The following is an 11,561-nucleotide window of genomic DNA, read 5'->3' as shown; positions in this document are numbered from 1 at the left end:
ATATTAATTTGTTCTATAATAGTCATTAGTTTTGTGGTTTTTAGTATTCTATCATAACCACATTTTAATAATGATAATTATTATTGCTATTATTATTATTGTTATTTATATTTTTTATGCACTCTGCTTTTGCAACAAAGGCCTTAACCATTCATGCCATTAAAGCATTTGAACTTTGAATTATTGCTAAACTCATATTAAGTCTCTATTGATTGGAATAAACTATGATCTGTTCCCAAATTCAACCACTTTTTGATTCATCCAACTGCCCATCCCAACAAAAGGACTTATTTTTTCCCATCTGGTGAAACAAGTGATGGTAGTATTATCATTTCAAATTTGTGCAGATGATGGGAAAACTAGAAGCACTCCAAAGACTGACTTTATTCAATGAAATTAGTCCAGTAACTTTAATTTCCTTCCCACTAAAAACAAAGTAGAGACAGAACACAAGTAATTTCATGAAAATGATTTAATAATGATCCACTGACTTAATACCTTTCATGTTTCACTAAATGCCTCTTAACTGCCCTTGTTGGACATATTAGGTGATTGACTTCAACTGAAAAAGAAGAGAAGAAGGCCTGAGGCTCTGCTGCTAGATTACAATGAGTACATCCTTTTCATCACACTGACACGCAGAGCAGCCGACCCCTCTGTATCTCCTCTGATGACACTGTGGATCCAGGGCAAATAGGCAGAAACCTTCATGTACACTGCATATCTCTGCCTTCTGCAGGGCTTATCATAGGACAGGATCCCTTGAGCATAAACATCTCCAGTGTTATCATCTATGACAGCCAAAGCACCCCCTGCATCCCCGAAACAAACGTTTTGGTCAAATGGGGCAGGTCGGGTGCAGAACACGTTGCCATCTACAACTGTTGTGTTGCTCTCAGTAAATTCATACCTACAGGATGACACGGGAGCCAGGGGAAGGGTCATGTGTTTGAGCGATTCAGAAGCAGTTAACAGATGACCCCAACCCCAGCCTGTAATGACCCCAGGTCCAATCAAGGTGTGCTGGTTTGCCTCAGGCAGGGGGATGGGGGTCACTTTATCGTTAATAACTACAGGTTCCTTCAGCTTAATCAGAGCCAGGTCGTTGTCCCAGTCAGTGTGGTTCTGAAAGCCTGGATGAAGAACAATCTGCAAGGGGAATCAAGAAAAAGAAAGTCTAAATGTTTGTGTTTTAATGTTTGACCCATTAGCAGCCTTATTGAAGACCTGAGGGCACCAGGATTGTCAGTGCTCACTTTTGTAATTTGTCCTTTTCAATGACATACATTTTATCTTGGGTACTTTTGCTGTGCTCATTTAACATGGGGTTTTGTGACCCCCACTGTAACCACAGCACAAGAGCTCAGTATCATTTCATCCATCTTTTCCTACAGACAATGTGCAATGCACATCAGGAGATCTTTGTACACAGACATAATATTAGGTAAAAAATAATATTTAGAATATTGTACATCTTCATCCACATGCATGTCAGTGAAAACATTTCCACATTTCCAGTAAATCAGAGCTGCAGTATTAGTGTCTATGGATGTCAGTCTGTGTGTATATAACTTAAATGAATACAATAGAGAGTGCCAAAGAAAAGAAAGTAAAGTAAAGAAGTAAAGAAAGCCAAAAAGTAAAGAAAATATTGTGAACCTGGACAAAAAGTTTATCATACTCACCTTCTCTACAGCCACTTGTTTGGCCTCAGTTGCTTCTGGAAGACCTCTGATTCCCAGATAGACTTTAGGAATTACAGGATTTTGTCCCTGGGTATCCTGTCTTGTCTTTCTGACAAAAAGGTTCCTGCCAGCCGTCAAAATCCAGCGGTCAGAGATTAAGGCCCCACCTGCGTAGCCTCCAGTCACCACATTGTCAGAGAGGTAGATCATGGCCTGCCAGGGGACATGAGGAGCCAGCATCCCACCAACCATTCGCCTGGACCGGACTGATGCCAACCTGGAGGCTAAGATGTAGACACAGACATTCATAGAGAATTGTTACAAGTTTGCAACAAGAAATGTAATGTTGATCACACTGTCTCTGATTAAAATGTGCTCTGTCTGCTTAAAGCTTTCTTCTATCATGTCGTTATAAATCTCAAACTGCTTCTGCTAATGGTTTCAAATATAGTGTGGAAAAAGTTTACAGTCCCACAGGGGTATTGGTCCCCTTCATATAATTCATATGTGTTTCTTAAGGACATTTATTTGAGGCTCAGGTAATTTATTTCTCTACATATCACATCATATCTATTACAATAAATGGAAATAGAACAAAACAACTGCACCAGATGTACATTTGCAGCGGTTAGACCCACAGTACTCAGCTTGTACTCTGGAAGAATTACATGTTTGTTTTGTGTGTTCACTGGCTGATTATCAAGAGGCATGACTGCGCACTCTTTTCCTTGCAGATGACCTAAACCAAATATTTGAAAGACCTTGACCTGGTCTGGCAATGATGCTGATGGTAGATCCTTCTGAAATGACTTCTACTGTTGAATCTTTCTGCTACATAGACAGTAAAAGAAATTAAATGAACATTGCACCAACGAAAGAGCAAACTGTCAAGAGGTTAAGAAGGAATAATGCATTTGTGGGGCTTTTTTGTGTCGCTGGTTTACTCTGGCAAAGCTATGGAAAAGTCACTAGCAAATAAAGTCAGTTATAACTGCAGCTGAAAATGTTTGTTTAGACATGAGTGCTCTGGTGCTGTTTTTATGCAAAAACAGCATGATGTTGTCCCTGCAGGCTATCGTCTGAAATGCTGATGTGCTTCATTTTGAAGCCTTATCTAAAGGGTTACACAATTCTATGAATAATCAAAGTCATCTTCATGAATGTTCACACCTTTTGTAAAATAAAATGCAGAAATCTTACCGAGTTGCGAAAATAGCAATAGATGAAGAACATGTAGCTTTATGAAAAATACTTAAACATTTTGTTTTGTGTGGGATTAAAGAGAATTTTCAAGTGTAGGAAAGTTTCCACAATGTAAATTAACTTAAAAAAGTCAAGTAAAACCAACCCAACTGCATGAGTAAAACTAAGTTGATAGAACTTAAAAGAAAATACATTGACTCAAAGGAACTGTGTTAATATAATTTGTTGAGTTGGGAAAACTTGATTCAATTGTGTGTTATCACTTGAATCAATATTTTTAATTTAACAAACTACTCTTCTTTTATAGTATAGCACACATCTGTGATGTTATTTTAGAATAAAATAGTCCACATCCTCGATATTTAAGTACTTGTTCCATTTAGAGTATTTGTTCAATTTTCATCTTCTTTATGTGTTTTTTTCTACAAATATCTCGTCACCCAAATAAAGCTGTTAAGGTGGTCTTGAGCTGGGACATTATGAACCTTATTTATCGAAATACTATCCTCCAACATTAGGGTTATCTTGTGGCATACACACTGCAGTCATTATCACTACGAACAATCTGCTTTAAATGAAGCTCTGTCATCTGAATGTGATGTATTATGCTCTGAGGGCTTCCTTCTGAAGCAGTGGGCTCTAATGTATTCAGTGCCAAGCAAAGATAGGAACCCATCCACTCTCTGTCCTTTGATCCACGTCTTTTGTGTGACCAAAATTGTTAACACTGCTTCAAGTGATGCTGATTGAAGGCAACATGCCGAGTACACGCACGGCTCCTCTCAGCACTGAAAGCTTGTAGGCGATGAGGATGATGTGTGCTTTTGTAGTTCTAAGACCTGAAGAGATTTGTTCACCATTGATGTAAGGATGTGAGCGTTTTTTCATAATGTATATAGGGCATGCTTAACAGTGGCTAACTAGAGCAAATACTGCAAATGAATGACTAATTTACTGGACGCATTACAGTCCCTGAACAAAAAAAAACTGTTCAGTACTCGTGTTACATCAGTTCCATGTCCTTATTTTCTTACTGCTTGGATTGTTCCTTTTTTTTTGTGGGGGGGGTGTTTCCCAGCCATTTTTCCTTGGAGCCCCCCTACATGCATCTAAAAAGCGGAGCCACCCCCAAGACCCAAGAGAGAAGAAAAAGTGAAACACTGCGGCCAAAAATCAACATAAATTTTAATTTTTTGACTGACAAAACCCTAAAAAAGGCCTATGCATGCTCTTCTTATCAAAAGACCTTTGTATAAACTACTAAGTAACTGCTTTATGGTGGTTTTAGTCAGTATTTGCGAATCTAATTTTGACAAGATTCTGACTGCCTTTTGATAGAAAATGTTTTAATGCTGTGATAGTTTGTTATTTTAAATGCCACAAAGCACAGAATATGTTTGAGATTTACCTGCGCCTGACCCTAACACCGTCAGTGCTTTACCACATTGCTCAACGATTTTATAACACACCTTGGTACAGGAAGATTTATCTCAACATCTAATGGATAGGTATGACATTTGACAATAACATGCATGGATCCAAGACAAAAAATTACACCGATTTTGGTGTTCCATTTGCTTTTTTTCTGGTATCACCTTTTTTTGGTCTCATCATCCTTTTTTCTTTCTCTTCTTTTCATCCCACAGCTTTCTTTTATCATACACAATGTGCTGTGTAATTTCAACAAAAATGTTAAACACTGATATAAAAACACAAATTAGCTTTTCATGTGTTAAACTGGTTAGAAGCCCATTCCTGTGTTTGTACATGTGTGAGTCTTTGTTACCTGACATAGTGTTTTCCTTTGTTTCTTCAGCATGAGTCACATCCACCAGACAGCATGAAGCCAGGAGAAGCACAGCCAGTGAAAACCTTCAATAACAAGAGAAAAACAACAATCAAAATACATGAAATGCTACATTCAATATTCATTCAAAATCCAGAGAAAATACTGAGGTCAATTAAAGAAATGAATGCATCGAATTGATTGCAAACAGCTCGGTGGATAAGTTAAATGTAATTGTCGTATATAGACAGCATAAATCATTTGCTAACACTTTATTTTAGTGGTCCCTGATTACCTAATAATTATCTAGTAATTACATAGTAGTTTTATAGTAATGGGCATTAATTATAATTTATCAGGAATAAGGTGGTATTTACCTTGTAAGAAGTTGGCATTCTACCGATTAATTACTCAGAAATATGGTATATTAAGGAAGTTTTAACCTAGTAATAATGAATTAACTATCAAGTAACTCCTCATTATATTGTGGCAATTCTCTGGTAACAAGGTGGTATTTTACCAAGTTATTTCCTAGAAATAAGATGATAGTTTTACTATTGAAGTTGCTTGATAATTCCCAGATAATTTCTTTCTTATTCCACCAAATTAAAGTGAGTTTTTCTTGAATACTTTTCAAGTAACTTTCTGCATTCAAAGTAAATAAAATTTTTTGTTAGGTTAATTTTAAACATGAAAAAAAGGACTTCTGGATACAAAAAAAAAATTAGATTTAGTTTGTAACCCTTTTAATGATTTAAATAATAAAGAAGTTTTCGCTTACCACATCCTGTTGATGATGTTCTTCTCTGCGGTGACAGTAGTTTCAATCGTTCCCCTTGAGTGTGTTGAGTATGATGAGCAGAGAGTATTTATTCACACAGAGGGACAGAAACTCTGCTCTGGAAATTTCTGCTTGGCACCAAAATCAACTAAATGGTTGCAAAATCTGGTTTTTCATCAGTTGCAAGACTCATCAAAGTCTGGATGCCAAAAGGACAGAGTCAGCAATGTAAACTCGTTGACCCACCATCGTGTTAATCTAGGTTACAAGCTTTGATATCAAAACAAACCTCTAAAGACTTTTATGGGCCCTTGCTGTTTCATGTTTTTGAAATGTTTAGCACATTGTCAAACCTCTATTCTTTGAAAATGTTTAAATTATATTCTATGTCAAGCTTTTGCTAAGCAGGATCTTTTGTAACAGCTTGTACCGCTTGTGTCTTTGCTTTGCATAATAGTCTCCTAAAAGTAAACAAGGCTGTCTGGTTCATTTGATTTCTTTTGGACAGAAAGTGATGGTATTGCAAAACTGTACAGCCGGTTAATACAGCAAATAAGGCAGAGAACAAAAACAACCAAAAAAGTCTGGCAAAAAAAACATCACGGCACTTTGAACCTTTCTACAGGGAGGAAAGTTCAGAATTACAGCTTTGGATATTAACAAAAGGTCATAGAAGTTTACAGAGCTTTGTAATCGCCAATAAATCAGTATTTGAAGAGTTTACAACCTTCATTAATTTGGTGTCTTAAAATGAATGAACATGGAAGAAATAATTGTTTTATTCTTGATTAAAATGTTTACAACTTTAAAGAAATGTCATACACAGCGCAGTGAATAAATATTTTCCTCCTTTCTGATTTTTTAAAAAATCTTTTGCATATTTTTACACTTACATCTTTCAGATCATTAAACACGTTTTAATATTAGATAAAGATAAGTCAAGTAAATAAGCCATCTAAACCTACCTGGCCCTATGTAAAAAGTAACTGCCCTTTTTGTTAAATCATAAATTCATAAATTTAATTAATTACATGTTTTGGAAACACATCTTGTAGGGACTGAAGAAATTCAAGAACAGATGAGAATCTTAGTCTTTGGGATCTATCAGTCTAGAAAGGGTTACAAAGCCATCTCTAAGGCTTTGGGACTCCAGTGAGAGTAATTATCCACAACTGAAGAAAACTAGGAACAGTGGTGAATCTTCCCAGGAGTGGCCAGCCTACCAAAATGACTCCAAGAGTGCATCAACAACTCAGCCAGGATGTCACAAAAGAACCCAGAACATCAAAGGACCTATAGACCTCACTTGACCCAGTTAAGGACAGTGTTCATGATTCAACAGTAAAAAGGGTACGGGGCAAAAATGGCATCCATGGGAGAGTTTGAAGGCTAAAACCACTGCTTACCAAAAAGAACACAAAAACTTGTCTCACATTTGGCAAAAAAAACAGCTTGATCCCTAAGACTTTTGGGAAAATATTCTAGGGACTGACAAGACAAAAGTTCAGCTTTTTGAAAGGTGAGCATCCTGTTATATCTGAAGTAAAACTAACACAGCAATTCATCAAAAGAACATAAAAAAACCAAACATCACGTGGGTACTGTGATAGTCTGGGGCTGCTTTGCTGCTTCAAGACCTGGACTACTTGCTGGAATTGATGGAGCCATGAATTCTGCTCTCTACCAGAAAATCCTGAAAGAGAATGCCTGGGCATCAGTTCATGACCTTAAGCTTAAGCACACTTGGGCTATGTAGCAGGTAAATGATCCAAAACACACCAGTAAGTCCACCTCTGAAGGAGGTGAAGGACTGAGAAAAAGAAACACAAACAAAATGAAGGTTAAGGAGTGGCCTCTGGACTAAAATTTGATTGAGATGCTGTGGCATGACCTTGAACAGGCTGTTCAATCTTAAAAACCCTATAATGTGGCTGAGATAAAACAATTCTGCCAAAAACAGTGTGCCAAAATTCCTCCACAGCAATGTAAAAGACATAAATGCATAAATGCTTGCTTGCAGTTGCAACCAGTTAGTAGGTTTAGAAGGCGAATACTTAACCACATAGGGCCAGGTAGGTTTGGATGACCTTTTCCCCTCAATTAAAGAAATCATCTTTTAAATCAGCATTTTTTATTTACTCAGGTTATCTTTGTCTAATCTTGAAATTATCTGATGATCTGAAACATGTAAGTATGACAAATATGCAAAAAAATACTTTTTAATAGCACTGTACAGTAACTGTGTTAGAGTGTTAGCCAAGGATCAAAACAACAATCATCAGCTGTCTTGACCTGTCTTTATGCCAAAGAAATTCAGTGTCTGTCATACAACTGGGTCTTGGAAAAAGACTTTAAAATGATACATCAAAATAAATAATGTAACACATTTAACTGATTAAATGTAATTTTGCTGTTTTCCTGGATAAAAAATACAGACAGAAAAAGTGAGTACAAAGAAAGATCCTTGTTATAAAAATCCTTAACCTCATGTCAAGACCAATATCTAAGCTGTTGTTTTATTAGGATCATCTTACAAACATATGGAGGGTGCACGGTTATGCTGTCCATATGTCGTAAAGGTAATTGCATTTACACTTACAGAAAATATGCAAAAGGTCAGAAGTCTCTCTTTCTCTTCCGTGCAGTCAGTAGAAAATGTTCCTGCATGAAAAAAGCATGGCGAGATTGACAGCAGTTTCATACCTTTGACTTTAAAGCAAGCGAAATTGTGCAAGAGGATTCAACACGGGTTCTTCGCAGCTTCGAGAGCCAATTTTCAAAAGTTAATCAGTGTATGTATATAATTGGATATATATTTCTGAAAATCCTATACTGAGTTCAAGTTAAGTAATTTGATGTTGGCAGGGTTATTGAAGCTTTGTGGTAGTTGGAGACTGCAGGAATGTGAACTCTTGACTCCATCAGGAACAGGCTGTTCCTGATGGAATCAAGGAACAGCCTTGGGCTTTGGGCGTAACATTTCAACATCCATTTCAGGGGATTACAATGAACTTTGGATAGATAACTGTGTGCTTCTCAGGATGGAGTGTTGCATTTTGGTGGCCCATGACTCATCTACTGCCGTTCTCAGGTCAAAACACGTTGTCCCAAAGACCAGATTGAAGTGAGTGAGTGTTTTGTGTGGCAGCGCCTTAACTGCGGAATGAGTTACTTCTTGCATGTCCCCCATCATTCCAACTTTTAAATCACACCTTAACCTTCTGAGATCTGAGCCAGGCGGTCAGTGGTTGGGGTCTTCAGTCAGTAGGAAACTGTCAGTCAATAAGAGAGATATGGGGAAATCATTTCTCTATTTTCATGATGGACCACAAGGATAAACAAAATTTCTACAGATAGTTCTACAAATTCTTGGGATTTTTTCTTTCCTAAATTGACAAACATCCTAAAATAAAAAAGAAGTACCCAAAATTTCTGTAAAAACATGACTCATATTTTTTTCAAATATTCACCAAGTTTTTCAAACTGTATCATCTAAAGCTTTAACATTCTAAATTCCCCCAAATTTAAAACAAAATTTCTTTAATTTCTATACCTAAAAATGTCCTCCAAAAAAATCCTAAATTACAAATACAATTCCAAAATTTCCATAAAATGCCTGAAAATTTCAAAACAAATTCTCCCAAGCATCCAAAAATATTTATCAAATTCCTATGAAAAGTCCAGAACCATTCAAAGCGAATTTCTCCCAAAACTTCCAATGCAAATCTTCAAACCATACAAAGCTAGCCCTGAAATTTCAAAGAGAAAATTCTTGAAACTCTGCAAACATAACCCCGAAATTTAAATTAAAAAATGCTTGAAAATTTCCAAGCAAGTTTCCCAAAAAAATCATCTAATTCCACAAGATTTCAATGGAAATTCCTAAAAATACAATGCAAATTCTCCCAACTTTCAAGCATATTACTTAAACTTTAACCATGTTGTGGGAAAGCCAAACTGTAATGTCTTAGTAGATTAAAAGTTATTTTTTGTCTTTTAACTCACCACAATAGTTGTAAAACCCCAGTGTGTCTGTGGCTTCTGTGTTATTAATACTAGCTTAAATTCTTTTAATGATTTTTATGTGGAGAAAGGAGCTCCCAGAAAAAAACTGAATATATAATCTATTTTCATCACAAACAAAATGATAGCGCAGAAATTACAAACAGAAACAGCAAAATGGGAAAAAAGTTTCAAACTTTTTAAAGTGAGTGACAAGTATATAAAGGTTGTAAATTCTGACTGTTCTGGTAATGTTCTGGCATATATATCTCGCAGCATAAACCACCTGCTAGAATGGCACTTACAGTAACTGAAGAAAAAACAATTATGTCAGTCAACAGGACAAAAGCAACAGCAGTTCTCTGGCTGAAATCTACAGTAATTGCTGTTATGCACAGTAATGTTAACAATGTAATTATATGAAAACATGAAGGACATTCACTATGGGCTCTACTGTCTGATTTGTTCTTATATGTGGCATGCAGCCATGGTGTCATAAACTTTTATTTAGCAACTAAAATGATATGGCAAATCCAGCGTTCTTGCTTGCTAGGAAAACTGACCCAGTATGAGCACAATCTGTCAGCTTGTTCAGTGACGGTCAGGACCCAGCACCAGACACGACTCACAGAGGAGAGGAGGAACTTCAAAAAGTTTTTTCCATCTTTTACACTAAAATGTAATGGATTGCAGATTCATATTTTTCAACGTACTGTTGTGCGGTTCTTTACTAGCCCTTTGAGTCTCGGTAACCTTAAAATAAAAGTTAAAAAATAATTTTGTAGGATCCTTTTTGAAGTAGATACAAGAAATATCAGAGAAAATTGACAAAAGAAGTTGTCATTATAGTAAGAGGTTTGCATTAAACCCCCAAGGCCACAAGTGTCAAACTCAAAGCCAACAAGCCAGATCCAGCCTGTGATCTCCTCAAACCCATGAGACATTTTACAGAAAAGAGGGGAAATTTGAAAAGTATAAATTAATATTTACTAATCAAAATATTTCTGATATAAAATTTCACCAACCTATTATGAACTATGTGATGATGAAGAGCTTAATATGATGAAGCAATAAATGAGGAGGATACAGCACATCGAACTCTTTTCAGCAGGGAGAACTTAAGCTCAGCAAATACCCTGTCTAGAATAGAGGCTTTTCAAGCTTTTTCAAGAAGAATGATGAAGTATTTCTTTTATCTATTTTTACTGAAAAAAAAAAAATTTTGAGCAGTTTCTTGCATAGCAGGGTCTTGAAGAACATGAGGGTTTTTTGCCTTGTGAAATAAAGCTTCTTCCCCTGAATGTGCCGCAAAGAGCCGCTGTCTGTTCTCACCAATCATGCATAATAGACTCGGACAATGTGAGTGCTGGGGTTAATTTCCTTTACCCCTGATTATTATAAAACTGTGTTGCCAAATGAATATCAACTGAATTTATTAACGGATGAACAATTTTAATGTCAACAAGAAGTGACATTGTGGTCTTTATCACTTATGTTGGAACGGGACATCGTTTATAAATCCTATGGCATATTTACCTCCAGCTCTCATCAAATGGTAAAAATTGCTCTCGTCATAGAAAATATGTAACCTGACACGCCAGATGGATTTGTTTCACACATCCATCTGGAAAACCTTCAATACTAAGCATTTCGAAAAGGGCAGAGGATTTGGAAAAAAACTCAGAGCGTGATTGGATGAACATTCTGTCACATCTTTACAGGCAGAGCAACAAAACACGTGACGTAGCCGCGACTGAGGTGTGCATGCGCAGCTCACTCACTGCTGTTCTTTGTTCTTCTTTTAACAAAGAAATGTCATCAAGTTCGGATAAAACTGGCGCTTTGGCAGCATCCACACTAAGCTCTTCCGCCATTATTGCACCCGCCTCTTGTTGCTGATTTCCTACGCCACGACTCTGTCGCGCCTGAAAGTACTGCCCCTCGTTGCTGATTGGTCCTATCACTTTCTAACCAGGCCCAAACGGTTCAGATGGGAGTTTTGCAAGATGGATTCGCCAGTGGGAAACAAAGAAACAGGCGTATCCATCTGCTTTGCAAGGTTGGAAAATACCTCTTCATAACCATATATTCCAATCCTTATCCA

At 36.8% G+C, this 11,561-nt stretch overlaps 1 protein-coding gene across 1 annotated transcript; it reads right to left on the bottom strand.

The window, feature by feature from the left end:
• Nucleotides 1–457: 457 nt before the first annotated feature.
• Nucleotides 458–5,527, bottom strand: LOC121514715 (haptoglobin). Its single transcript, XM_041794957.1, has 4 exons — nt 5,456–5,527; nt 4,675–4,760; nt 1,686–1,969; nt 458–1,149 (listed from the first exon to the last, which is right to left on the bottom strand). Exons 1-4 carry the CDS (start codon nt 5,458–5,460, stop codon nt 604–606), a joined length of 921 nt encoding a protein of 306 aa, XP_041650891.1. The 5' UTR covers nt 5,461–5,527; the 3' UTR covers nt 458–603.
• Nucleotides 5,528–11,561: the final 6,034 nt, after the last annotated feature.

Source organism: Cheilinus undulatus, linkage group 1, assembly GCF_018320785.1.
Source record: "Cheilinus undulatus linkage group 1, ASM1832078v1, whole genome shotgun sequence".
In the NCBI taxonomy this organism is placed as follows: Eukaryota; Metazoa; Chordata; class Actinopteri; order Labriformes; family Labridae; genus Cheilinus; species Cheilinus undulatus.
Note: the sequence above shows the minus strand (reverse complement) of the source record. Positions and strands in the feature narration are given on the sequence as shown.